Source organism: Ochotona curzoniae, unplaced genomic scaffold (genome assembly GCF_017591425.1).
Source record: "Ochotona curzoniae isolate NIBS_2020 unplaced genomic scaffold, NIBS_Ocur_1.0 contig_1274, whole genome shotgun sequence".
Lineage (NCBI taxonomy): Eukaryota > Metazoa > Chordata > Mammalia > Lagomorpha > Ochotonidae > Ochotona > Ochotona curzoniae.
Window position 1 is genome coordinate 6,614,899 of NW_024465023.1, and position 27,949 is coordinate 6,642,847.

The following is a 27,949-nucleotide window of genomic DNA, read 5'->3' on the forward strand; positions in this document are numbered from 1 at the left end:
AAATATGCCCTTGTGACACTCAGACCAAACAGCCAACAGCTTCTGGCAAGATCAGCATCACCAACAAGTAGCTATATAGGACACCTGGTGTCTCCCTAATCCTGGGACCTGCTCCAAGCGCAAGTGGGAGAAAGTTTGTACAGACAAAAGAGCAGCCTCGGCACGCGACTGGAACTTGCTGGAGGGAGTGGCACAAGTGGCTGCAAACAAAGAGCCACGTACCAACCGCAATAAATAAAATCGAACTGTAGACCTGTGGGTAACAGAGCTTAGAAACCTGCCCCAAGGAGAAGAATCTGATAACCAGAAGGACAATGACCAAAAGAAACAAAGGCACAATGAATATTATTGAAAACTCCCCCTGCAAAGGAGCAAAAGTCTTTGGCAACCTCAAAATTCACTGGGGAATACTCAAGAAAATGGGGGATACAGAATTCAAAACACTAGTTATGAAGCTTCTTATCAACACTGAGAAGCACGCAATATGGGAGTTCAAGGAATTTAAGGAATATGTCACACAGGAAATGAGTCAAACGAAAGCTAATATTTCAAAAATGAAGAATACAGCGGAGCAAAGTAAAAGTACAATGGAGAGTCTCCAAAATCAAACAAAGGAGGCAGAAGAAAGAATCTCAAAATCAGAAGATATTTCCTGTCACCAGGCGGAAACAAACAAAAAGCTGGAAGCAGAGCTGGATCAGGCAAGCTAAAAAAGGTATTTAGGAATTGAAAGACACCGTTAAAAGGCCAAATATAAGAGCTATGGGAGTCCCAGAAGATGCAGAAAGAGAAGCTGGGTTTAAAAACTTACTTGATGAAATAATAAGGGAAAATTTGCCTAATCTGGAGAGAGAATTGGGAAACAACATCCAGAAGGGGCACAGAACTCCCAACAAGCTTGACCAAAGCAATCTTTACTGTGACACATGATAATCAAACTCTCTTCAGTAGAACATAAGGAAAAGATTCTTAAATCTGCACATGAAAAAAATCAACTGTCATATAAAGCAATGCCAGTTAAATTCACAGGAGACCCCTCATAGGACACTCTACAGGCAAGGAGAGAATGGAGAGACATATTCCAAATTCTACAAGCAAAAAATTGTAGGCCCAGGATAACGCACCTAGCAAAGCTTTCCTTTGTCTTTGACAATGAAAAAAAACTCTTGCAAAGCAAAGTTAAAGGAATTTGCCTCTTCCAAACCTGCCCTACAAAGGATACTTCAAGATGTTTTCTTGACATACAAGAGGAATAGCACCCACTAAAACAAAAGCAAAAGTGTACGAAAAATTTTTAAAAAGGCAAATGTGAAGAACATCCCAGTAAAATAACAACAGAAGACTAAATCAATGAACAACCCATTGCTAAAGTGACCAAACAACCACCCATTCATATTAACCCTGAGTGTCAATGGCTTAAACTCATCAATCAAACATCATAGATTAGTAGACTGGATGAGAAAAAGAAAACTCATCTATTTATTGCCTACAGGAAACATCTCACCAACAAAGATTAGCGGAAACTACATCTCATGGATTTTGATTTTTTTTTTGTTTCATCTCTTCGAAACACTTTCTCATTAAACTCCACACTGACCTATAGATTATACAGCAGCAGCATTTTCTTTGAGAAGATTCTTGATTTTCTTTTTCATTTCTTCAGTGACACATTAGTCATTCAGTAGCATGTTATTTAACCTCGTGGCTTTTAAAATTTTTCTTCCTTCCTGTTGTTGATTTTGTTTTGTGGCTTTCCATGTAAGGGGATGTATACTAACTGTGTAATGGAGACTATCACATTCAGAAGTATGGTATTAACTTCATGGTGTTATAAATGTCTATTTTCTTCCTGTTGTTGATTTTGTGTTGTAGATTTTCATTTAAGGGGATGTTCACTAACTGTGTAATGGAGACTATCCTATCTAGATGTGAGGATACAATGCAGTATGCATCTCTACTTTCAGACTAAAGATGGACTCCCAATGAAACTGTTCACTATTTCTTGACGATAGGATGCTGGACTCTCTGCCATTGTCCATGCCCGTAATGATGGACATCTGACTGAGTGTGAAGAACTATATTACAGTAATGATACAGGGGAACTCATGGCAGGCAGGGGGACTTGGAGAGGGTGCAAGTGCAATCCCAGGGCCTATGGACTGTATGATAAAATGACAATAAATTCGAAAAGAAGAAGCTAAAAAGGGCTTCTCTTTGTTTATTTTTGTTTAGTTATCAGAAGAAAAACTATTCTAAGAGCTGCTAGTTTCCCATAAGATAAGGAGTAATGGAAGCTGTATTGGACACCTGGGTTCTTTTGATGTATAAAAAAAGTGTGTGCATTCTGAAACACAGTGCTTCATCCTGGAAGTGAGCATGATGGCCGCAGTGTAGATTAAGAAAGTCATTTCTCTGTTCTGCATCTAGCTGTCTGTTGGCTCAATCCTGGCAGCCTTCCCAATAAAGAAATAAATCTTTAAAAACAAGTGCTCTCCTTTCTCTGTATATGTGATTTGCCCTTCCAGTAAAAAAAAAAATAACTAAATCTTTAATATATATAATCCTCTAAAACAAGAAAGGACACTCATAGTGACTAAGGCCACAGCACAGGCACCACAAGTCCCACTGGCAAACACTTGGGGAGCAAAGAACAGGAGCTTTCTTCTGAAAGCAGAGAAACAGTTCAGAGGAAATCCAGACCCACACAGAGGAGGCGAGGAAGCAGTGCAGCATGCCCGTGATATTAGAGAACAAATGATGTGCACCAAGTTTTTGTAAGGACATGAAGTTACACACTTGTGGAAAGGGCAGAAGCAAAGCAAGCGCTCTTCCCTGGCCAAGGAGTTTTGCCAGAACCTTCCCAGAGGGGCCTCTGGAAGCAGAGAAAGGCCTGCAGGCTAGAAAGCACGTCGGCGCCGTTTTTTCCAAGCAGGCAGGGCGGGGGGACAGGGGACGCAGTGCTGGGCGGAGCCACAGCGCCACCTGCTGCCCAGAGAAACCCAGCGCCAAGGGACACCACGGGAACATCCACCGCAGCGCCCCCGACTACAGCCCTGCCTGACTACAGCCGGGAGATGTGCCCAGGCGGAGAAAGAGAAAGGCAGGCGAGGTACCAACATGGGCTCCCAGGGATGGTCTGCAAGACCCTGCGTCGCCCCACAAGCCTCTCCACTTCCGACCCGGAACCCTAGTAATGGACGCAGGAAGTCGCAGCGCCACAGGAAACACCCGCCCAGGACAGAGCTGCACGCGGATTGGCGGATCCCGGGCCTGCGCACAGAGGCAATTGAGGCCACTGCCAGTCTTCCTCCAGAAGTCTGCATGGACACCTACCCAATTCTCTTGCAACTTTGGGGCTGTGTCCCGCTTAGATTGACAAGCTGCTCTTGAGACCATCTCAGCCTCACAGACCGACAGCTAACAGCCTGGCTGGGTCATCAACGCTTTGTTCATGCCCATGAAGGGCCGTCCTCTCGCGGGGCCTCGCACCCACCCACACCACTGCCACACCCCACACTCCCAGCACCCCTGCCCCTGCAGTGAGCTCCCCTGAGGACTCCTGCGGGAGGGAATGGCGGCAATGCTCACAGTGCGGACCCCAGGCTTCCCTGGTGGGCTCTGCCTCTGTCTTGACTCTGCACTCCCACCTGGGCCAGGCCCCTGCTCTGCTCACGGGCTCAGGAGCCCAGGCCATGCCCCTTCCTGGGCATCTGCACCTGCCAGGCTCACACACAGCTTTCCATAGGGAAACATCACTAAAGCCCATGCTTCATTCTATCCTCAAGTGGCACGTCCTTGTCCTCAAACAGTGACAGGCACTGACTGCCTGCACAGTATGGCACAGAAGTGGTCCTGAGCCCCACACAGCATTGGACTCCCACATGTTGGAGACTGAGGGCCATTCAGTTTGGAGAAAAAACAGCACCCCCGTGGGCAAGAGTGTGTGTTGGCTCTTCCAAAGCTCACCAGCAATATGCAGAATGAGAAAGCTATGCATAACCTGCAGTATTGTTTGCACTCACATAATCCTATCACCAACTTTGTTTTCCCATGAACTGCTGAAGCCCCCTCCTAGCCATCTGGAGGAGTCTGTGGTTCCTGCTGTGTGGTAGGGGAGTCCCAGGGGCTGCCTTCCTGAGGCAGGATTGTGGACAGCCACTGATTCAAGAGATAGGCTCCCACCTGCACAAGGGCCCCTAACTGGTGAGGGCTAGGTGAGGTGCAGCTGAGGCACAGCCGAGGCTGTGCAGAGCACCGCCCTGGGCAGGGGAGGATGCAGGATGAGACCTGGACCTAGAGGGGCTGCAGACACCAGCACAGGGCGGCTGAGGCTGAGTCAGCTAGCGCACGTGCCATTCTAACCACACCAAGAAGGACAAAATGTGAGGTGCACCTGCCGGACATGAGCACGCAGGGCAGCATCATGGCGGGACCCGGGGAAACAAGGGGAACTGTTCCTTAGAGACCACTGAGGTGCTGGCACCATCACAGTGTGAACCCCTCCTGCATCACAGGGGCACCCGAGAGCCTCATGCAACCTGCTTTCTTCCCGGAAAGGCAAAGTGGCAGGGAAGAAACCCTGCATGAGCCTGTTCCCTGGGGCTCATGAAGGATTTAGTGCAGTGGACCACTCCACTCACGGGACTGCAGTAGTAACCCAGGGTGCACACCACCCCACTGCTCTTCCCACTACTGTCCACACTCTATGGGGACAGACCCCCACGGGACCGGATTAGTCAGAGGGGACACATGAACCATCAGACATGCGCAGTCTTAGGGCCCAGGTGACCCTGTGTTCTCTGCACTCTGTCCATATGGCTCTGCCCCCGTCTGCCTTCCCAGTGCGTGTGCAGGGCCACGGGGCTGCGGAAAGCTGACATTCCTTCTGCATCTCCAGAGGCACACAGCTCCCTGCACTCCCTGTCTCACGCACTAGGGCATGTGCACCCCCTTCTGGCCCTGCGTGGGCTCAGGCTGTGGCTCCCAGCTCCGCAGAGGCCACATCCACAGGGAGCTCTGATCACAGGTCTCAGGCCTCAGCCTCTGCTCCTCCCCACAAGGGCCTACAAGCACTGCCTCCTTGTCCCCAGATAGGACTCAGGGAGGCCCCACTCTTGACCAGGGTTTCCTTGGCCAGAGACTCGAATCCCGTCCTTGCCTGGGCCACAGACAAGGAACCCCGTTCTGGTACTGACAGTTCCCTTGGGGCTTCCACAGTCCTGGCTGGAGCCCCCTGTTTAGGCCAGACACACCATCTGCAGAGCAGTCCAGGACACGGGGATGAGGACCCGGTCTCAGCCTCAAGCACTAGCCCCCATTTCCACCGCCCTCACCACCAGCCTGCTCATGCACGCCATCGCCTGCACCAGGCCTTCCTGCATCTATCAGCAGACTGCACTCCATTGTGAGGTCACTCAACCATGGATTTGCTCACAGCAACCATCTAGGCCTTCTCTGTGGGCGATGGGCTGTCTCCCCACCCCTCTGCACCACACACCACACAGCCCACCGCGGGTCCACCTCAGCACTGCGGGCCACAGCGATGCTCCAACCTTCCTGGGACCCCACCGGCCGCCCTGCTCCGTCATTCTCAGCTGCCAGGAATCCCCGTGACGTTCACCCTGGCTCCCTCTGTGCGTGCAGTCGCCCCTGCTCAGGACCCCCCCAGGTGCTAGCACCTGCAGCTGGTGCTTTCCAGGAGTTTTAGAGGAACAGGAAATGAAGAGTGCAAGGCCCACTGCTTCTAGCATGCCGCCACTGTGACCCCTTTCTCTCCAGGGTTCCTGCCAGTGTGGACTGCAGGACAGGGCTCATGTGGTTCCCTCTCCCTCCTGCTCTAAGTCCCCAGCATACCCCACCTGCAGGGAGCATTCCCAGCTCAATGCACAGGTCGTCTCGCACTGCCAAGGCCTCATGCCCCTGCTGTTTGGGATGGAGAGCGCTGCCTTTACCATGCTCTCAGTTCTGAGCTGACCAGGGCTCTACCTGGGTCCCTGCCCTTGGTGCTCTTCTGAAACCTTGTTTCTTCCTGGCTTCCTTGCCCTGAGCTTGCCCAAGCTACCCACGATCCTGGTTGACCACCTCAGACCCCGGGCCTTTTCCCAACACAGGGGACTTCATCCTTGTGCCCTGCATGCTGATGGCCTCCCACAACACCACTGGACCTGGGACATCTCAGCATAGCCACAGCGCCCCCCCACGCCAGGGCTTGGGAGCATCTGCACTCAGATTCCCCAAGCCCTCCAAAACCACAAGTTGTTTTGTCTGTCATGGGTAGGCACTGCCACGCACAGGATTGCTGAAAGCAGAGAACTAAGGATGCCCACGGGGTGTCCTCAGCACTGCATGAGTGCCCCTAGAACATTCTGGAAAAGGCCAGTCAACACTGCCACACAGGGGCAGGAACAATAGCTCAGTTGGCTTATCCTCCCTCCTTAAGCGCTAAGATCTCACAGAGCGCTGGTTCATGCCCCACCTGCTCCAACTTCCCATCCAGCTCCCTGCCTGTGGCCTGGGAAAGCAGTGGAGGACGGCCCAAAGCCTTGGGACCCTGCACCCACGTGGGAAACCTGGAAGAAGCTCCTGGCTCCTGGCTTTGGATCAGCTCATCTCTGGCTGCCGGGCTGTGTGGAGAGGGAAGCAGTGGATGGAAGTTTTGCCTCTCCTCTCTCTGCAGATCTGTCTTGGCAACAAAAATAAACAAGCTCCCCCACCTTCTTTTTCTACTTTCCACGCAGCCAGAGGCATGTGGAAAGTCTCTTGTGAGGCCTTCCTGCCTGGTAGATCCTCCAAATGGGTCGTGAGCAGAGGTTGTGTCTGTGCTGGTCTCACTACACACTGTGAGGAGGGGACCGTGGGTGTCCCCCACCTTGAAAATGACACTGTCATGTGCTGTGAAAGTCCCTGGGAACTAAACCCTCAACTTAAGTGCAGGAATCCCACTTGAGCGCTGGTTCGGGTCCTGCCTGCTCCACTTCCTATCCAGCATCCTACTTGTTGCCTGGGAAAGCAGTACAGGGTGGTCCAAAGCCTTGGGACCAGAGGAGCACAATGTCATTCAGAAACTCCGAGACTCCAGTTCTGACCAAACAGCTCAGGAAGCAAGGTGTTGGGGGACTGTCTCCATGGGGGTGTGGCAAGGAGGGTATGTGGAGTGTTAGTCTTTCCGGCATTCCTCATGCTATGGCCTTGTCCCTCAGCACATCAGCAAGGGCAGGCTTTTAGCATCCCCACTGGGATCTGCAGAGTCTCTAGCACGGTGGTGCAGTGACAAGTCTGTGGATGGTGTCAAGGAGGGGCGCCCTGGCAGGGCGGCTCCATGCCCTCAGCTGAGACCCAGGTGTCCCAGGTGGAGTTGAAAACCACTGCACTTTCGGGCCCCATTCCTGGTCTCCACATTTCTGCAGATGGCACCCCTGCATCTGTCCTTCAGAAACATACAGTGGCCAATTCACGCACAGGCCAGTTCTGAAGCACAAAGAGAGGCTGAGGGTTAACTTTTCTTGATTTAAAATGCCATTTTCTAGCCTTTGAACACCACTGCCAGTGGAAGCCTCCCCCTGATCTGCGCACCATAGTAGGGCTGGTGAAAGGCTAGGCCCTGCTTCACAGAGCAGTGCTGTGCCAGAACAGGGGCCACTGGAGGCTTGTTTGACATGGTCATAACGAATGCCAGGGGCTTCCACTGGCTAGACCAACACACCCACTAGCAACAGAGAGCTGGGAGGGAGCAGGTCTGATGAGGGTTCCTAGGGGGCATTCCCGACCGACCACTACACCCTCTGATTCACAGACACACAGGAGAGCGGGGCCTGATGGTGAGCCAGTTGAGATCTTCCTGGGCCTAGCCATTATGCCCACAGGTGTACTGTACACCCACAGGTGTACAGGAATACTGGGGCTTGGGGTGGACCAGAGCAGGTCACAACAGCTCATGGTCCTCAGAGAGCTGGCATTAAGGACAGGCCTAGAAGGAGACCTTGGGGTCTCCATGACTGAGTCACAACATCCACTGGTGCATTTGGGAGTTGGGTCAGGAGGCGTGGCCTGCGTTAGGCCCCAGAACCTGCAGGTGCACTGAAGAGCTGGGTAGGGAGGGGGACCAGTGGTGGTACTGAGGGGTCTCCCTACTAGGCCACAATGTCCAACAGCTTGTGTAATGCTGGGTCTGTGGGAGGACCTGGGGGATTCATTTGTTAAGATGTATTTTATTATTCTTTATTTGATAGGCAGATTTTACAGACAGAAAGCTCTTCCATCCACTGGTTCACTACCCATGTGGCCACAACAGCTGGAGCTGAGCCGATACAAATCCAGGAGCCAGCAACTTCTTTTGGGTCCCTCTTGGGAGAATAGGGGCCCAAGGATTTGGGCCACCCTCTGCTGCTTTCCCAGGCCACAAACAGGAGCTGGAAGGAAGTGGAGAAGCCAGGACACGAACCGGCACCCATATGAAATGCCGGCAGTTGCAAAGTGAGGATTTAGCCACTAGGCCTTCGACTGGGATTCTTAGGGATCTCCTGACTAGGCAGTAGCACCTGCCAGCCCACAAGCTGGGCAGGGTGTAGGCTGCTCCAAGTCGCGGTACCTACTGGCCTGTGAAAGAGCCAGGACATGGAGTGGGCCTGTCATGGGGTTTTGGGTCATCCTGACAGGCCAGTCCACCTGATCCTCAACCTTAAGGAATAGCACATTGAGGTATGGTCTGGCCCTGTCCACACGTTGCAGGACTGACTGTGTGCAGGAGTAGGCAACACTGGGATGTACATGAACAACAGGAGAGCTGGTCTTTCTGATTCAACAGAGGACCCTGGACATCTCACCAAATGATGGAAACAAAGCAGGTTGAAAAACACCACAGGCCAAGTGCTTCAGCAAGCACCTAAGGCCACCTAAGGCCATGGACACATGCGAAGTGGCATCTCACTCTGCTACAACCAATCCAACATCATCTAAGAACAATCAAGACTACTCAAGTAACATCCTCAGACATCCTTCCCCGCTTCAGGGTTTCTGGGATGACACTGGGGTCCGGCTGTGTCCTCTGGCGCTGATGGGATCTGGCAGCAAGGAGTTTTACAACATCCCTCCCCTTCCTGCCCGCCCCCTCCACTGTCACAGGAGGGAGGGTGGGGTCTGTCCTCTTACCCACCTCCTCCCCCACCCTCATTCCTCTCCATCCCACTCAGAGGCTTCAATGGGTGTGCAACTCCCATACCTATGTCACAAATATTTTAAAAAATTTAAAAGCGCTATTTTCCATTTTTAACGGTTTGTTGTTTTGCATCTGAACATTTTGCATTAGGTGCCTTTTCTTTCAAGAACTGTCTTTGACTTAATTATCTTGTACAGCCATGTTAGGAATCATTTCCAGGGCTCAGGGCTGTGTTCATGTCACAACTGCCCATTTCCCAGGTGGCCAAGGGGAGGGAGGCGGCCTCATGGAGCCCAGGCATCTGGAATTTGGTTGTCTTGGAAACCATACTGTTTTTCTGCTGTTTTCCCACTGGGTGACTGAGCTCAGGCGGGCCCCTCTGGGTTGAGAACATCCCTTCCCACTCTGATGTCCTCCTGTGTACAGAGGTGGAAGCTAAGCTGAGGTTGGTTTCCATGGCAACTGAAGCCTGGTCCTTGGGTTCCTGAATAGATAAACATGTACGGGCATAGAGGATGCAGGATGGGGTCCCGGAGCCTGGCATGGAACCACAACGGGAAGTGGAAGGGTGGCGACTTGCAATTGTCCATGCACACACGACATACATAGAGACAGAGCACTCACCAGTATGCCTGCTGCCCAGATGTGCAAGTGGCTGTGTCTGGCTGCAGCTTCAAGTACACATGGAGGATGCCGGAAATGTAGGCAGGACCAAGAACGCTCAAAGAGAGGGGAGATTCTTTACTGTCACAGAAAACAATTCCACACCTTCCTATTCATGCCTTTTTTCACATGGGCAGTACAGTAGAAAAGCAGCTTTACTGGAGGTATAATGGCCACGTCTTACTATTCATGTAGCTAAAGGATGCGATACAGCGATATAGAAAATTTACAGCTGTGCACCTGCCAGAGTCTGGCTTTGGAACAGTCTCTCCCTGCAAAAAGACCCTGGTACTCACCAGTGGTCCATCCCTAGGACTACCTGGAAGGCCAGGCAACTACCGATCTCTTTCCCATCTCTGAAGGTTTGCCTCCCATTGCCGTTCCTCTAATGTGCCTCTTGGCATGGCTAGGCATCTGACCTAGCAGGGTTAAGGACCGGGTGCTCCGCTCGCTTTCCTCACTGGCTGGCCGTCCTGCCCTGGCAGTCCTGACAGAGGCTAGCTGGGGCCCAGGCTGGCCTCCACTGTGGCCTTTGTGTGCCTGTTCCACCTGTGCAAACCCGGGCAGTCTGCTCACTGCTCTGGCCTTTGCCTGCCAATTTCTTGTGGTGAGAGGGCAAGTGACGAGTGGGGCGGGGAATGTGGACTCAAGGAGCTCACACGTGCAAGGCAGTGACCCCACACACCGGGAAGCCCAGGACATGTCAGAGACAGCACAGTGTCTTGCAGCCTGGCTATGAGTGCCAGGTAAGCCCATTTGCACTGCACCCCAGAGTTCCGGACATGACATCCCCCGGCAGTGCCCTGTGCCCTGCAGTTGGGAGCACTTCACCCTGGAGCTCTCAGCAGACACCCAAGTTCAGCATGTCGGAGAACTCACCTGTCCTCGGGCGCCTTGTGTCGGCTGGAGGCGCAGATGTTGGGAAGCCGCGCAGCTCAGGGACCCACCTAAAAACACACACTGACACAAAGCAGAATTATTTCAGAGGAATGGCGTGGCCACCCAGTGGGGACACATGGCAGGACTCTGTAGGGGAAGAAAAGCAAGAGGTCATCCCACCTCCTGAGACTCCAAGCTACCAGTCCAACGCCCAACACCTTCCTCAGAGCATCAAAGCTCTGCTTCTCGCGAAGCAGCCACGGCACTGCTGCTCCCGGCCGCCACTTCCATGTGCCAGGCTTCCAGGGTGGCCGTGTGGGCCTGGGCAGGTCCGCAGTGCCAGCCCGCAGGGTCTTCTAAAGGGAAGGGTGGATTCTGCCTCCCACCCCGCCATGGCAGGACGCTTCCCGGGCACTGCCTCACAGCTCAGCACGCCGGTCCCGCAGCTGGGCCTCAGAGCATGTCCGGACTGTGCGCCGACAGGTGCTGCCCTCCTCCTTGTTGCAAAATCCACTTGGCACAGACCCACTGACACCTGCTGAGGTCCGGTGGGGACTCCGTGGCAGTCTCAGGTCTAAGAAGACGCGAGCCGGCATTGACAGAGAAAGCTGCATTCTATTTATTTAGTATTGACTGTGACACAGGCCAACAGAAATTCCCACGAGGGCAAATACTGCTCGAAGGTTAAGGAGCAGGGAGAGGTTTGCTCACATTCAACTCATCCAAGTGTACACGACCACACAATGGGGGACCAGCAGACCAGCAAGTTCAATTACACTTCCCTTCCTGTGCCTTGCTTAGCTCCAGATCTTGAACGTGCACCTCAGCATAACACTGCACGGCAACAGATCTAGCGGTGCTCCCGGCAGGCAGCGGATAACACAGCACAGCGCAGGCACATCAACAAGGCAGTCACACTACCCAGACACCTTCTGCCTGGGTGACAAAGGAGGCAGGGCAGACAGAGACCGCGAGCAGGAATGTGACACATGCATCATGGGGGTCAGAACCCAGGAGGCGGGGCCGCCGGCACGCAGTGCCCTTCACTAACACCTCAGGGCGTCCACAAATGACAGGCCCGACACGGCCCTTTGCCGGGACTAGATCTCAGCACATGCTCGTGGGATTTCCAGACCAAACACAGGTCTTGGTCCCCTCCCATGGCAGCCCCAAATCGCTTGGTCCCCCGTGGGACCCACACCCAGGAATGGCAGGACAGCATCCCTGCCTGGATTCCTGCAGGTGCCCGCCCTGGGAGCCTCACTTCTCATCCAACCACTGCTTCAGCAGCCTGTGGAACATTCTCTTGCTTTCCTGATGCCTCTCGAGCTGGCATTTCTCCTCTTGCTCCAGCTGCTGCTGCTGGAGGGCCCCTTGGGGCAGGTGGCCAGGCTGGCTGCTCCCCAGGCTGAGGCTCAAGCCACTGAGGCCCTGCACCAGGGTCTCCCACGAGGCCCCGCTCCTCTCCCTGCACAGCCCAGACACACTCGTGTCATTGTTCTGGCAGTACCGACATTCGCAGCGGAATCGATTCTGAGCTCTGTCACCTGACGGAGAGACTCTGTTCTCCCTAGCGACCGGGTAAGGTGCCATGTGGTCACGGTGCCTGCGTCTCAGGTGCCCCAGGAATGCCGTCTTCCTCTGGGAGACTGGCAGCCTGTCCCACTGCCTCTGCGGGGGGGTCTTGCCCTCCCTGTACTGCTGCTGGAGCAGCCCCTCTGGGAGCGGCGCAGGGAGGCCGGGCCCGGCTCTGGGGAGCAGCTTCCCCAGGCCCCTCACGAGCTGCTCTGTGGAGGGGGGCTGACAGGCGGCACGGCCGTCCCCTGAAGTCTCTGCCGTGGATGTCTGGGTGGCGTCCGCAGCCAGCGCCGGGCTCTGTTTCGGGGGTGGATCCATGGGGGTCTAGTCCAGGCTGGAAGCTCCACCCGGCCCGTGAACAGACAGGGAGTCAAGCTGGAGGATCTCAAGCAGCTGGAAGGTAGCAGGGCAGTAGTGTGGCCAGAAGCAAGACTGCAGCAAAGGTTGGCGAAGGAGAAAGAAAACCACAGTCAGTCATCTCACGGGATGCTTCTGTTCCGGCACTTTCTATTTCACAAGAATAACACCCACTTCCTAGGCTGCTCCTGACCACTCCGGACCGAGCATCTCAAGAGCTCGGTCATTTCCTAAATGCTTCAGAGCTGGCACCGATGACCGCATCCAGGTGCCCAGGCCCCTCAAACGATGCACTCACTGACAAAGACTCCCTGCTGATTTTCCTAACCCGGTCTCAGGCACAATCTGAAGGGGTCATGTGTAACTAGGATGTTCCACACGCTTGCAGAAAGCCTATCTCCCACAAGCGGCAGGCATTTGCGCCTGGGACTTGGAAGCTGTCACCCACGGGCTTTGTGGCCTGTGAAAACAGTTACTTATGGCTGGGGAAATGGTCTCCAAACTACCTCACGTGTAAATGAGGATTTGCTTTACTACAACTTGCAGCAACAAAGGGATTACAAATGAGAAATAGAGAATCCCAATGAATGCTAAAGCTGGTTCTTTGAAATGATCAATACACCCGATACAGCTGTGACTCAGCACTGAAGCTTGTTGTCAGAAGTGACTGTGGCAGCTCAGATAGGCCCGAGCGTGGAAGGTGGAACAAGACAGTCTACCACCTTCGGACAGCAGGGCATGCAAGGCAGGAAGAAGCAAGGCAAGATGGCGGGCAGGGTCCAGCCATGTGGCACAGCCTGGCTGGGAGTCTGGGTTTCCCAGGTGGGCAGAGAAGTCCACAGGAGATGGGTGCTCGACTGTCTCCCTGCGGCCCTCACCTCCTGGGTGCCACAGAAAGTAAGAGTATTTGGAGGAATGAAGGTAATTTGGAGGAGGAAGGTGTTGTTTCTTACGCAGAGAGCTGGCTGGGGCCACAGGCTGGCCCCACCTCCTCCTGGGCTTGCAGCAAAATGTTAGCAGTCTGACAGACTGCTTCCTGGCAGGAGACGGCCCTGGACCACTTCCACAGGGCACAGTGAGCACATGAGGGAAACAGCCCCATCTGGCTCTTTCTTTCCAGCTCCACGAGCTTCCTGGCATTCATGGGCCTTCAGCAGTCCCACTGCAAGGGTCCACCCTAGAGGACCCAGGAGCTTACTTCACACGAAAACTTCCAGGAGAGATAGCCTGAACCCTATTCAGGAGTGTCCGGACCAGAGACAACACCACCGTCCCACTGTGGATCAACAGATCACACACAATCTGTGGTTTGCGGACAACGGAAGACAGCGCAACATTACCCCAGAACAGGCCCCTGGCAGACAGGAGAGATGCACCCTGGATGTCAGACCCGGTGAGCAGAGTGGCCCACTGAGGAGGCGATGAGCTGGGAGACCTGCCCACCTGCCAGCGCAGTCACACAGAGGGAATGCTTTCCCCAGCTAACTGGAGGGGAGAGAAGGGCTCTTGCACAGGCGCAGCCCAGGGAGTTGCTCAGGGCGAAGGTCTCTCTAATCACCATCTGGGCCCTCTGTAAGCAAGTCCCCACTCAGCACTTCAGTCCTGCAGAATCTGGCTTTCCCCATACTGCACAGAGGAAATTCCTGCATGCAGAGGGTGCAGGTGACCCTGCGGTCGCACAGACAGAAAGCATGAAGATTCTCTCCCAGGCAAGCCAGGCTCTAGGCGCACACACTGCAGTGTTAGATGCTCAGCCTTCCCCAAAGTCTGAGGGATCCCGTTCAGACAGGAAGGTCTGGGAGCTGGCCAGTGCTGGTGCTGAGAGCAGGAAACGGACACAGGCAGTACTGACGAGCCTTTATCAGGGCCAGGCTCTGGTCTCTGCACCACCAATGCTGCCTACAGGCTCAGAGCTCTCACTGGCACGCACTCCAGGGTGGGCACCGCGAGCATCAATAGCTAAGGCCGTCCAGGCAAACGAAGTGGGGGCTGAGCACCATCAAGGGCCTTGCATGTACTTTGGTACTGAAACCAGTGACATACTACTTCCTACAGCTTTTCAAAAAGTTGTAAAATATCCCCAGAACGTGAACTTAGTGCAGTTGAAACAGTGGAAACACTGAATGATGGCCAGAAACTGTGCTTCCGAGCTGAGTACAGCGCCAGTGCAGAAGCAGGCCCTGTGCCACCCCACCAATCCCTCGCAGGTTAGCCAGAGTTGGACCTGCACCTGCCTCCCAAGGGTGCTGTGTGTGGGAGGGCTCCCCTGAAAGCCCCACCCTCCTGGGTGCAGAACAGAGCAGAGATGCTTCCGGAGCATCACTACAAAACATCCTGGCAGGCCGTGACCCTCGGGACACCCACCTGAGCGTGGAAAGAAGAAAATGGGGAGATGGGAAATGGTGCTTATATGAGGGCCATCTGTGCAGGTGGTCTTGGAGAGAGAGCGCGCAGAAGCAAAAGGAGAAGTGGGGGAAGGAACGGAAGAGGAGGGCTAATCAAAGCAACAGCAGCAGGAGGAGGAGACCATCTCCTGCTGGGGGTTCACTGCTCACGGGGACTAGGCCCAGGTCACCGATCCCTGCGCTAACCCCCTGTGTGCTTCTGATGTTGGCCCCCAGGATGTCCACGGCAGCACCGGGATGTCCCCTGAATGCGTGGCTCTGTGTGCCCTCTAAGCCCTCTAAGCCTTGCTCAGTGTTCCTCTACTGAACACGGAGGAAGGAGGAATCAGAGGAACTGACAGGCGGCCCCAGCATGGGTGAAAGGGGATAAACCAGACACCAGACAACGCAGGCTCTGGCACACAGAACAGGGGACAGAAGATACAACGTTCCCCACACCTTGCTGGCTCACACTTTGCGCAGGTCCTGCCTCATCCCTCCTTCCTCCTTTACCAGCTGAGAACCAGCTGGTGTGATGACAGCCAGACACCACCAATGAAGGGCAAACTGGGCTGCACCGCTTGATGTGGTACTGACAGGGTCAGGATGAAGAGAGTTGAAAACCTTCGTCGAGCTCTGCTGCTGTACGTGCTTATGCTCAGGGAATTCTTTTCAACACACAGAACGCAAGAGGTGGGATGGCACACTGCCCTGCGCCTGTGGCAGTGCAAGCACCAGCACTCCTAGGAGTCCCCCTGTCTGGGCACCTGCTGAACACCAGGCTCTCCAGGAGCTGTGCTTGCCCACAGGTTTTGCCCACCTGCCTTTTCCTGTGTGGTAATCGGCCTCCAAGGGTTCACAGTGGGGCCCAGGTGCCAGACTGAATAGGACGCCAGCCACCCCAGGTCACTGGCCAGGGCCGGTGGAAGTGTGTGGGTGCTGGGGACACAGAGGAGCACCCCGCAGCCCGGGTGGTAGGGCATGGCCTCTTCACAAGGTGTGTGGTCATCCGCACCTGCAGAGCAGAGGACTGGGGAGCAGAGAGCCTCAGCAGCTCCCTCTGGCTGCACAGCTCAGCAGTGCAGGAGACCGGCTCTCACTTGGGCACCCTGAAATAAAAAAAGGCGCGGTTTGCTTCACTGCAGTGACCTCTGCCTTTCACACTGTTCCCCGACGTCACCCACATCCACCTTGGGTTCTCACCCCTTGGGTCTCCTTCCCTTCATATTCTCAGCATGGGACAAACGCAGGGCACTTTCCACTGTGGTAAGCCGACTTCTGAGAACACGAGGTTCCTTGCAGCAGGATTGTCCAGCCCCAACCCAACATCACGTCATGTTCACCAGTGCACTGCACCCTCCTGCTGGGTAAAGGATGCGATCACAGCTTAACAGCCCTTCCCCCAGCTCAGCTTCCCTTTAAGGGTCATCCACACTGAAGTGGAAACAGCAAAGCGAATGCTGCCCCACACACCTTGTTCACCAAAAAGCAAGCAAACGGCAAGACACTGGCCGTAAACGTCACGCCCCTTGCACAGAGAGCTGCTGAACTCGGGTTTCTTAACACACCCACACCCTCCTTCCCCCTCTCTCCTTCGGCTGCAACCACAAGGGCTCAGTCAAGCCAGGCCACTGAGTTTTCCTGTTTCAACAAAGAATCGATGAGGGCCACACACATGCACGAGAGTACACACCCATGGAGCTGGTACTGCAGGGACAGAGTATAGGACACCAAAACGGAGATTCCGCCCCCAAATGGCTGACCCCTCCAGGTGGACTGCCCTCAAACCAGAGAAGGGGGTGCCTTCTTGCCTACATGCTGTCCCCAGGTTCCACCAAGAACACTGTAAGAAACTGCATTGTAATACAGCTAACACAGCCCTCTGAACCCAGACCTGCTGTCACCTGAGGGCGGGCGCATCTCTCTAAGGCTCTCTCCCCTGGAGGCTTCCCCACTGGAAGTGCGGTTTGCCTTGCAATCCCAGCAGGGGCTCTGACTTAGAAGGGGAGTGGGAGCCCAGGCAACAGGAGTCTGCACCTGTTGCTCACTGCTTCCCGCCAGTTCCCTCCCTGTGCTCAGCACTGCCCGGGGATGTTTCAGGGCCGCTAGTAGGTTAACCAGGGCCAGCCCCGGCTAGAGGCAGATGCGCCGCGAGGGCACTGTCCAAGCGCCATTCCGCCTTGCAGCAGGTGGGCGCCCCGGAAAGGCGGTCACTGTGGCCTTGGAACGCTCCTTCTCCGGGGGCCCTCGGAGGCTCCCTGGGCCCCGACACCAGGGCACACCTGCCTGTTCTAGAAGATTCTCGCTGTCTGCGTGTCTTGGGTTGGCATGCGGTCTGGGCCTCCGCGCGTCTCTCCCACCCGCTCCTGTCTCTCCCTCTCCCTCTGGCTCTCCCAGTCTCGGCCGCGCGTCTCCCCGGGCTCCATCTCTGCGGCGCTCAGGCTCCCCTGTCTCTCTCCGTCCCTCTCCCCCCGCCCCTTCTCTCTCGGTCCCTCGGCCTCCAACGGCCTCCGTCTCCCTCGCGCCCACGCTCTCTGGGCCTCCGGCTCGGGCTCTCTCACGCGCGTTTCCTCAGGAGCAGCTCCGCCGTCCGCCCCGGCGCCGCCGCCTCCTCGGCGCTGGGGACGCAGCGCGGCGCGGGGCGCGGGAGGGTTAAGGACACCGAGACGAGCCCTCCGCCGCCCGCTAGAGAGGCCGCACCGTGCAGGGGCGTCCGCGGGTCGCTGCGTCAGAGCGCCGCGACGCCCCGGCCCGAGTGGACGTTCCGGGGGGGGGGGCGTGCGCGCTCGAGGACGCGCTCGGGGTCGGCGCTGTGCCGGGGGGCGCGCTCGGGGCCTGGCCTGACAGGTGCGACCTTGTGGTCCTCAAGGGCCGCACGGATGGACGGCGAGGAGCTTATTGCGCAGGCGACAGGAGCGCAAAAGGAGTTGAGCAATGGACATTATGCAGACTCCCGATTGGCGACACGCATTCCCACCTCAGATCAGAGTGTCTGGGCGGGGTGGTTTGCCTTTTTTTTTTTTTTTTCATTCCCAGGCGAGTGGGGGGGGGGGTGAGGATGAATTGAGCTGGCCATCTTAGAGTGGATTGGAGGGCTCTAATTAGGAGAGGTCGCAGTCAGTTGAACTTGTCTCCAATTTCACGGGAAAACTTGGGGGGTGAGTGAAGGAGTGGTGAGGCAGAGCAGAGTAGGAGGGACCTGCAGCCCTGAGCCTGTGGGAGTCCCGAGTGAGGGTGGACAGTGCCATGGTCCTGGGAAGGCCCGAGGAGAAGGGTAGTTCTTTGTGGTCAGCCACTGCCCATAACGGGACAGTGTGCAGAGACGCCTCCAGTGTGGCTCACTCAGGCGTCAGGAAGTTGGTGCCACAGGGCCCAGTAACAGGACGTCCTTGCTGGCTGCCCAAGCAGGTCCGTGGGTCAGGAAGGAGTTGGCCTTTGTGCCCTGCAGGAAACTGAGCCAAGAGCCTCACTGTGCAGGTGGAACCGGGCAGGGTTCCTGGATCCCCACGAAAGAGGCCATGGGGATGAACTATTCCAGAGAGTGGGCAGTATCCCATTTCCCAGATGAGGCCCCTGGGCCCCAGAGCCGGAAGTAGCCTGCCCAGATCGCTGGAGGAGTTGGGGGTGGGTCTTTGACTGACATCCCTGTGTGTGAGCCTTCATGGCCTCCGTGTCACACAGCGAATGTTCCAGATCTTCAGGTCTGGCTCCTTCAGCTCCCCTTAGCTGCGGGCCTCTTGAGGCAGCTGCTGAGGCCTCAGGCGATGGCACTCGGAGTCCAAGACAACAGTGGGTCAGCAGTGATGCTCACACAACGAAGACAGCATTATAGACCCTGGGTGCTCAAGGCTGACCCTATGGCCTGGGCAGAGATTATATCTCCAAGCGCAAGGTGGGAGGGTGGGAACCAGGAGGGGTTTCCCTGAGGCACCCCAAACAGCCAACATACTAGATGCTTTAAAAAAATTATAGCCTTTTGTGTGATGGCTCAGTTTCTCCAAGCGCCTTAGCAGGGAGCTGGATTAGAAGTACCACTGCTGGGACTCAAACCTGTACACCTATGGGATACTGGTTTTAGAGGCAGCAGCTTAACCGGCTCCAAATCTTTGTTAGACCAAAATGGAACTAATCCTCCCCTTGTACTGCTGGGATCTCGTATGGGTGTTGGTTCATGTGCAGCTGCCCCCCTTCTCATGCATCTCCCTGCTTGTCGCCTGGGAAAGCAGTACAGGGTGGCCCAAAGTCTTGGGATTCCGCACCTTCAGGGAATACCCAGAGAATGCTCCTGGTTTCTGGGTTCTGGCTTTGCGTTGGCTCCGCTCCAGCCATTGTGGCCATATGGAGTGTGGACCAGCAGATGGAAGACCTTTCTCCCTGTTTCCCCTTCTCTAAATCTGCCTTCACAATAAATACATCTTTTTTTAAGATATTAACCATTAGTTTATTTGAAGGACAGGGACAGAGTGGGGGAGAGACCTTCCATCCTCTGTGTCCCTCTTCAAATGACTAAACATGTCAAGACTGAGCTGGGGCAGAACCGGGAGCCAGGACTCCATCCTGGTGTCCCCCATTGGTGGCCAGGGCCCAAGTGCTTGTGTTGTAAGGTTTTTGACAACAGATGACCTGGGGACCCAGAATACCCTACCTGCCTACTACCTGTCTAACTCCTCTCTCTCGTACTGTCGTCTGTTACCTTCCCCGGGTGCATTAGCAGGAAGCCGGTGTGTGTGCTGGGCATTTGGGACTTGAACTGGCACTCCAGTGAGGGAAGCTGCTTTCCCAAGTAGCATCACACCACAGGTGCCATCACCTTTCAGTAAACTAGGACGTTGGATGTCCCGTATTGTTCTTTAACCTCAATGCTTACCCTCGAAAAACGTTGCATTTCCTGACTGTTGTTTGATCTCTCTAGCAGTGGCAATGCATAAGTAGTGATGAAACTATGTACAGCAATGTGTTGTACACCAAGGCAGGATGTGTAGATGCGCACAGGACCTGAGGAGTCCTTGCCCTCACCAGCACTACTCTCCTGTGTGAAAGAAGCGAATGCTCTTGAGCCTCTATGAATGAAACGGATTAGTCATGTATCGCTGTCATCATGTGTCTCGTATTGTAGATGAGGCACTGGAGGCGGGCACAGCGCCCAGTGCCACTCAAAGCCAGAGTGAGTCGCTCAGCCTGTCTCCATCTGAATCCATGCACCTCTGTGTGCACACCCGCCCCTCCTCCAGGTGGGCCACTCCACGAAGGCACCACCTTCTGCCCAGCTGCTTAGGCCAGAGGTGTTGAAAGTGCTGTGTGCCTCTTGCCTATGCCTGCCCGCTTCCACCCCAGCCCCACTCCCGCAGCCTGGACGCCTGGCCAGTCCCCCTTGGATGCATTTTTCTGCAGGTGTTTCCATTCTTGCCTTCACACAGGGAGTTCCCCAATTCCTCTCCCTCATTTCTGGCCCTGACAACCATCAGCGATTCCTTCTTAGCTGGCCTAGCTGCTGGCCGCTGAGCCCTTTCCCACACATTGTGTGTCTGAGCACCTGAGGGATCTTCCTAGCTTCTGACGGGGTCATGCCCCGCCCTCCCCCAGCCCCCTCGCTCCACCTCAGCAGAGTCAGCCTGCTGTCACCAGAGTGCAGCCTTCTGGCCTAGGCACCCCTGTTCCCGGGTACCCCAAGACTGCTCATCTGTGATAGGTACAACCTGCACCCACATGCCATATGCTGATCAAATGCCTCCCTGTTGACCCAATAGCTTGCAGCTGCCCTTTGTTTCTGTTCTGGTTGTTAAGCCCACCCACTTTCCCTGTGTGCCCCATGCCACTGAATCTGCAAGGCACCCCTGCCCTTCTTGCCTGCCAGATCCCTACCTGCTTTCAGCCCTCAGGCTGGTAGAGCAGTTTCCAGTTTGCCTGGGCAGCACTCAGAGGCAAAGGCCCCCTTTACAGGTTGGAGTGTGTGTGTGTGTGTGTGTGTACTAGTAACAGGTGATGGAGAATCAATACAATTTCTGGATGTGTCCTGTACTTTGAGTAGAATTTCACAGAGTTTCTTTATTAAAAACCCCTTGATGTGTTTGTTTCGTAATCAGAGTTACACAGAGTAGGACATATTGTATACATATACAGAGAGAGAGAATGAATGATGGAGATTCCAGTTGCTTGACATTCCAGATGACTTCATTGACCAGGGCTGAGCCAGGCTGAGTTAGGCTGGAGCCAGGAGCTGTTATATTCGTCCCGGTCTCCCACATGTGTAGCAGGGACCCAAAACTAAGGGCCATGCTCTGTAGGTTTTCCCAGGTTGTTATGTGGGAGCTGCACTGAATGCAGCTAGGGCAGCCCAGATTCCAACCAGCGCCCACATGTAATGAATGGTGGCATCATAGGCAGTGGCCATGCCTGCTGCACCATAATGCCCTTCCTAATAGGATTTTCAGTGAAATGAATCAATAACAAAGGCATCTGTTGAAGCAATGGCAGGAACTAATAGGGTACACCCAGCATAGATCTCCCTTTAACTCCTGGGAACTCATGGTTGAGTCTGAATATGGAGGTTTAATGGTGGCCACAGTTTTTATAGCATGGCAAGGATGCAGACTGGGGACCTCATGGTAGAGAGGGCTATCTAGAGGCATGGCAAGAATGTCACTTTGTGCCATCACCAATGTGACAAACTAAACTCGGCTTCAGTTCCCTTCTTTGTGGATGGTGTTGTGGGAGATGACAGTTCATGTGGGGAGTGTGGTGCTAAAGCCGCTCCTGGGTTTGAAAGGAGCCTTTAGGCTAATGTTCCCCCCGCCCCTGTGATTACTGGCCTATCCTAGCACCACGTGAATCACGGGCGGAAATGATTGATTACTGGCCTATCCTAGCGCCACGTGGACCACGGGCAGAAGTGATTGAGAACAATATAAAAGCAGCCGGTGGAGAACGGATGAAGAAGACCGGAGGACAGACGAGAGAACACCGGAGGACGGATGACAGAAGACCGGAGGATGGAGACAGAAGATACGAACTGCACGCCACAGCCTGCTCTACCAGACTACGTGAATGTCACTCATCAGCATCACCTGCCCCTTCGCAGCAGTCAGAAGCACCACGGAAAAGGACACGGTGTGTGAGAGCTTTTCTCTGAGGGTCAGGGAGCTCTCTACAAGTTCATGGAGCGCCTGCTGCAGCAGGGGCTTCCTGTGGGAGGCAGTAGGCTCCTCAGCCCCTGTCTTCTTTGCTGAGGACTGATTTCTTGCTGCTTGTGAACACCTGCGAGGCCACACACGCTGACTGCTCATTCCTGGGGACCTTCCATGGCCACATTCCAGGTCTTCAAGCAACTTTTGGGTGTCCTCAACAGATACCCTCAGCCCTGGAGAATACTCCAGCAGTTCCTCGGTGGTTGCCCTGTGTGCTGGGCACTGCGAGGACTACTGTCACTTCTACAGCCTGCTTTCCCTGCTGCTAGCACAGCCTTCTCAAGGGTAAAGTGAGGCATGTGCCCCGGACAGGTGAGTAATGAAAGAGAACAGATGGAAACCACACCTGTGCCACTGTCCCGGGCCCTCCTTGTCTCTGACCTCAGCTCTTGGGGCAGGAAGCCCTGGCTCGCTTTACTCCACCCCGGTGTCTTTTGACACCCAACATGGTACAACTGGATCCTGAGAGTGGTGGTTGTGTTGTGTAAAGTTCTTACTCCCCAAAGTCCTAAGGAGGCCAGTATCTAGGCCCTACTATAGAAGAGGAAGCAGACCTAAACAGGTGAGTCACTGCTGCAGACGGAGGCAAGTGTGGCTGTACAAGTCACTCCCACCCACACCAGCTGGGTCTGACTTCAAAGCCAGCCTCTTTCTACTCACAGTGATGCACTCTACTTATGTTACCTTGGGGCGATGCAGATGCTGTGCCCTGATTGCAACTCCATGTCCACCTGTGAGGGCCAGGCTCCTGCAGAGAAACAGCTGCCCTGGGGAGTTGGCAGATGCTTGGAGAAGGTTCACCTCGCCTGGGTGCTGGTGATCAGCCATGGCTGATCAGGTTTCCTGTGTCTAGGGCTCCTCCAGGTAGGCTCTGTGCCCTGGCAGGGAGACTTGGTGTCCACCTCAGGCCCAGGCCCATCTCAGAGTCAGTAAGAACATGGAGGCCAAGAGCGTTTTGATGGCTGTTCTGATAACCAGGTGCCTAAACTGGACTGGTGGCCAGTGGAGCAAGGAAGGCAGTCTGGCTGTTGTGTGCTGATCTCCCTGTTCCCAAGCGCCTGCCAGTACACTGGGTGAGAAGGTGCTGGTCTCCTGTCTCCTATGTCTCCTGCCCTGGGCAAATCTGCTCTGCTCCCAGACCCCCCACACAAGCAGGGGTCAGATGTCTGTGTTCCCATGGCACCCAGATGAAACCTTGCCATCACTATCCCCACACTACATCTGTAGGGCTCAGCTGTACACCATAGCGCTGAGCAATGCCTGGGTCCACAGAGGCCCCACTAGGTGCAGCTTTGCTGCCACTCAGCACTTAGCACGTGATTATTCCATGTGTGAAGGACATTGAGCCCTGGGTCTTGAACATCCAGTGGCTGGCAGCTCTTATTGTATCCTTTGTGTCAGCAGTAGAGTGACACAGGAACATCTGGTCCATCAAGCACCAGTGTAGATCCGCAGATTGCGTCTTTCATTTGTGGGAGCTGGCTCCCGTATCTTGTCCTTTTCCTTTGATTCTGGAACTTGTCTTAGCAGGCTACAGGATTCTTAATGCAATTGCACATTGCACTAGCTTAAGGCCTGGCCTCACAGTGCAGATGCTCTGGTCAGCTCCCAAAAGGTTCCCACGAGGCCAGCAGCTGAGGCAGTGGTAACCCCACAGAAACCTGTTCTATAGTGACTCCATTCCTGCTCACTGACAGGGCATGTGTGGCAGGGTTGCCTCACATGCCCACAGAGACAAATATGGTCACAGAGGTGCCCTTGCCCTGTCCCACTGCACTTGGCCAGGAGTGCCTCTGGTCCTCAGCCTCTGACCAAGCACAGCTGTTCTCTGACCACACCTGTCTTGCCTCCCTCACAGGGGTTCTGCAGCCCTGTACAGATGTATGTGCTGCTATTCTGGGGCAGCAGCCAGTCCCTTCTGTGGAGTTGAGCTCGCACGAGCTTCGTCCCCACCCTGTAGGGTCCTGGGTCCCTTGCTGCACAGGCGTCTCTGTCTGCAGTAACTGTGTGTGTCTTGGTGCCAGGCTCTGCCTCACTGTTTGCCAGCTGTTTCCCCCAGTCTGGAAAGCTCTGGCCCTGAGTATCTGCTGGGCTCCCTCCTCTCCATCCTGTGCCCTTGCCCAAGCTGCCCACCCTGGTCATTGTGTTTCCTGGGGTCCTGTGGCTCCTGTGGTCCCTCCCAGATTGCTGATCTGTGACCAAGGGCTGCACTCTGCACCTGTTGTTTTTCACAGGTGCCCTTGCTGTCCAGCCTAGGGGGTAGTTGGCTGAGTCACACTGGAGAGAGTTTTTGGCCACCTACCCTTCCCCCAGGGCCTGCAAGCCCGGGGGCAGGGCTTCTGTGCCTTCTGCCCTGCTGAGCTCCTGGGTCTGCAACCAGTCCCCAGAGAGGCAGGTGCACAGGAGGGGTGCACAGGAGGGGTTTGTTGCCTGAGGGAACGGGTATCTTTTCCCCATCAGCCCGAGACCCTGAGGGGCCTGCTCTCTCTCCCAAGTCAGAGCTCTCAGGGAGCCTGGATTGATTTCCAGCTGCAGGTTCATCTCTGCTTTGGACCTTTCTTCCTTCCTGGCATCTGCAGTAGAAGCCAAGTCATGGCACGTAGGAAGTACGAAGGAGATCAGTGGGGTGAGTATATGCCTACAGTGGCAAAGGGAAAGGAGTGTGCCCTGGCAGCCTTCCCCTGATAAGGGCATTTGCCCAGCACCTCGTAGAGTGTTGTGCACTCTTTTCTTTCAGCGGAGCTGTGGAGCTGGTTGTCTCTGTAGGTGGGAGGAACACATAGGAGCCACCTGACATCAGACCAAGGGTGTGTTAGACACTGGGCATAGCAGGCAGTGTTAGGCTACCAGCTGGCTGACACCTGCCTGAAACAGGAGCTGGGGAGTGGGAGAGAAACTTGCTCCACTTGCAATTCCTGGAGTGCAATGAAAGTGACTAACACATGTCTCCTGTCTTCAAGTTTCAAGATTCCAGAAAGGCACAAAAGCGTTTCCGTCTGGAGTCACTCGTGGTACAGCATGCTATAGAGTTGTTCAGGAAGAACATGGAAGCTTGTGTGTCACACACACGTAGATATCCCTGTGAGCCATGTACATGTCATACAGAAGGACATGTAGATGTCCCTGTGGGTTGTTTGTGTGTCACACACACATAGGTAGTCCTGTGGGTTGTGTGTCACACATGTAGATATCCCTGTGGGTTATTTGTGTGTCACACACATGTACATAGTCCTGTGGGTCATTTGCATGTGGTACACATGTAGGTAGCCTTTTGGATTTTTGCATGTCACATATATGTTGATAGCCCTGTGGATAGCTTACATGCATAGATGTTTATAGCTCCCTGGGTCATTTGCATGCAGAACACATGCAGATAGCTATGTGCATCACATTCATGTCATACCTGTGTTAGATAACCTTGTGGTTTATTTACATGTTGTGTACATGAGGATAGCCCTGTGGATCCTTTGTATGTTACACCCATGTAGAAAAGTCTTTGAGGTTGTTTCCTTGTATAGTGCTGTATGCATGTTGTAATAGAACCTGGTGGTGTTCTTTTTGCAGCACAGTCAGCATTAATATGAAGAGATCTTTGCGTGATCCTGTTAGGATTGGGGCAGTCTGGTGCCCAGAACTTCTCTGGTCCAAAAGTCAACACTTACCCTGGTTCTTGCATTTGCCACCAGATGCAGTGGCCTGGTCTAGCCTGGCCTTCCCCCAAACTCAAATCACTTGCAGGCTGACAGTTGTTGTAGCCCTCCACAACAGAAATCTCCCCTAATCCTAGCTCTTGTGCTCCTCAGTGGGAACAGTGGGTGCAGTGGCCCAGCATTGGGGTCCCATAGCCTCCTCCACCCCTCGGACCCCCCTTCAGATTCACTCCTACTTAGGAGTCTTTTATGTGCTAGTGAATACTGTGGCCCAGGGTGTTGCAACCTCGCTCCACCCAGCCAGTCCCCCAGTGCAGGCCCTAATGTTAACCTGTAGGTGTTGTGTCCCAACTTGGCCTGGCCTGCACCCCATCCTGACTCTTGCAACCTGGCAGTGAGTGCTACAGACTGGCCCATCCTGGTCTGCCCCCAGACCTGACCCAAATGTATTCCAACGGATACTGTAGCCTGGTCTGGCCTGGACTGTGCTGAGCCTTGGTTTTCGCACTTACCAACTGGTAATTGTTCCCCAATCTCCCCTATTAGATAAGCTTCCAGTTGTGGATCTCATGCACACCAGTGGGTAGTTGGTTAAGCTTGACTTGGCCCACTTCCAGTGCCAGTCTTCACTGCCGGGCTCTGTTGCCTTGACAGACCAGCCCACACCTGTTCTGACTCTCTCCAGTAGGTGCTACAGCCCAGCCCTGCCTGGCTCACCCTTAGAGCCTTTTCTTAAGTGAATCAGTGAATGCTTCAACCTAGCTAGCCACTCTGGCTCATGAACACCAGCCAGCACTGGAGCCTAGCCCAGACTGGCACACCTCCTGACCCAGCCCACACACATACCAAGGTATGTTAGAGCCATGTTCAGCCAGATCTGCCCCCATTCATGGCTCTTGCACTTACCAGTGAGAATCACAGCCAAGCAGGGGTGTATCTTCTGTATCAAGCCTGTTCCCAGCCTCAGATCTTGTGTGTGCTAGTGGTTACTCTGACCCAGCCTGGTATGGCCTAACTCCTGTGTTGGCCCTTGCCATTGAGTGCTGCAGTCGAGCCCTACCCAGCCTGCTCTCATCCCTGACTTTTATAGATACAAGTAGGTGTTATCACCTAGCCTTACCTGGAATTCTGTACTTCATCCTGGCTCCTGTGCATGCCAATGTACTGTGGTTTGACCGGGCTCTACCCAGTCAGCTACCCCAACCCGGGCACCTACTAACAAGTGAGCATCCTTGCCAGGCCTGGTCCACACTCAAATCTAGCACACGTGCTCACCAATGGAGTTACAGCCCATGATAACCTACAGGCCCACTCCCAGACCCAGATCTCACACATGCCAATGGGTGCTAGGCCCCTACCCAGCACAATCTGCCTCCAAGTCTTGGTCTTTGTGTGTGCTGGTGGATGTTGCAGCCTGGCCTGTTTCACATCCAATTCTTGCATGTGCCTGGGGATGCTGTACTCTAGACCCTGGCCTGATCCCAACACAATGTCCCATAAATGTCAGTGAGTTTTGTGTTCATGCCTTGCTCAGCCCATCACTGCCCCCAGCTCTCAAGCAAACCAGTGGGTATTGCAGTTCCACAGGGGTAAGCTCTCAAATCTCTCATTGAATCTGCCCCCAGACCTGGTTCTTTCATGTGCCAGTTAGTGTCTTTGCCCAGCCTAATTTTGACCACCCCTTGCCCTGACTCTCCTTGTTGGGTACTGTAGTCTAGCCCTCTCTGTCAAGTCCCAGCCTTAACTTTCATGTGCACTAGCAGACAGTGGTTGATACCAAATAGCCCAGCTCGGGTCTCCCACGTGGGTAGTGCATTGGTCTGAGCTAGAAAAGTCCTCCAGTTTCCCTCCTCCAAACCACCTGGTGTCAGCCCCCTCACTTCCCTGCAAGTGTCATAGCCTGGTTGGTGGAAGTCCCTCAGAAGTCATTCCTCATCTGTAACATACTCCCTCAGCAGTCCTCACTCCTCTCCCATCCCCATGCCTGTTTTCCTGAGCAATCCACTAACCTTGCATCCATGAGTGTATGGGTTCCTGGTGTTCCAATGGGGTGGTGTGCTGGCCTGGAGCCCTGCCAGCCCATCTGGGACCTAGATCACA

The 27,949-nt window shown here is 54.5% G+C and overlaps 1 protein-coding gene across 1 annotated transcript; it reads right to left on the reverse strand.

Moving 5' to 3' along the window:
• Nucleotides 1–9,905: 9,905 nt before the first annotated feature.
• Nucleotides 9,906–13,260, reverse strand: LOC121168421 (protein FAM156A/FAM156B-like). Its single transcript, XM_040998531.1, has one exon. It carries the CDS (start codon nucleotides 12,590–12,592, stop codon nucleotides 11,957–11,959), a length of 636 nt encoding a protein of 211 aa, XP_040854465.1. The 5' UTR covers nucleotides 12,593–13,260; the 3' UTR covers nucleotides 9,906–11,956.
• Nucleotides 13,261–27,949: the final 14,689 nt, after the last annotated feature.

Coding starts and splice junctions, on each gene's coding strand:
- LOC121168421 (XM_040998531.1), bottom strand. CDS start 12,592: ATGGATCCACCCCCGAAACAGAGCCCGGCGCTGGCTGCGGACGCCACC.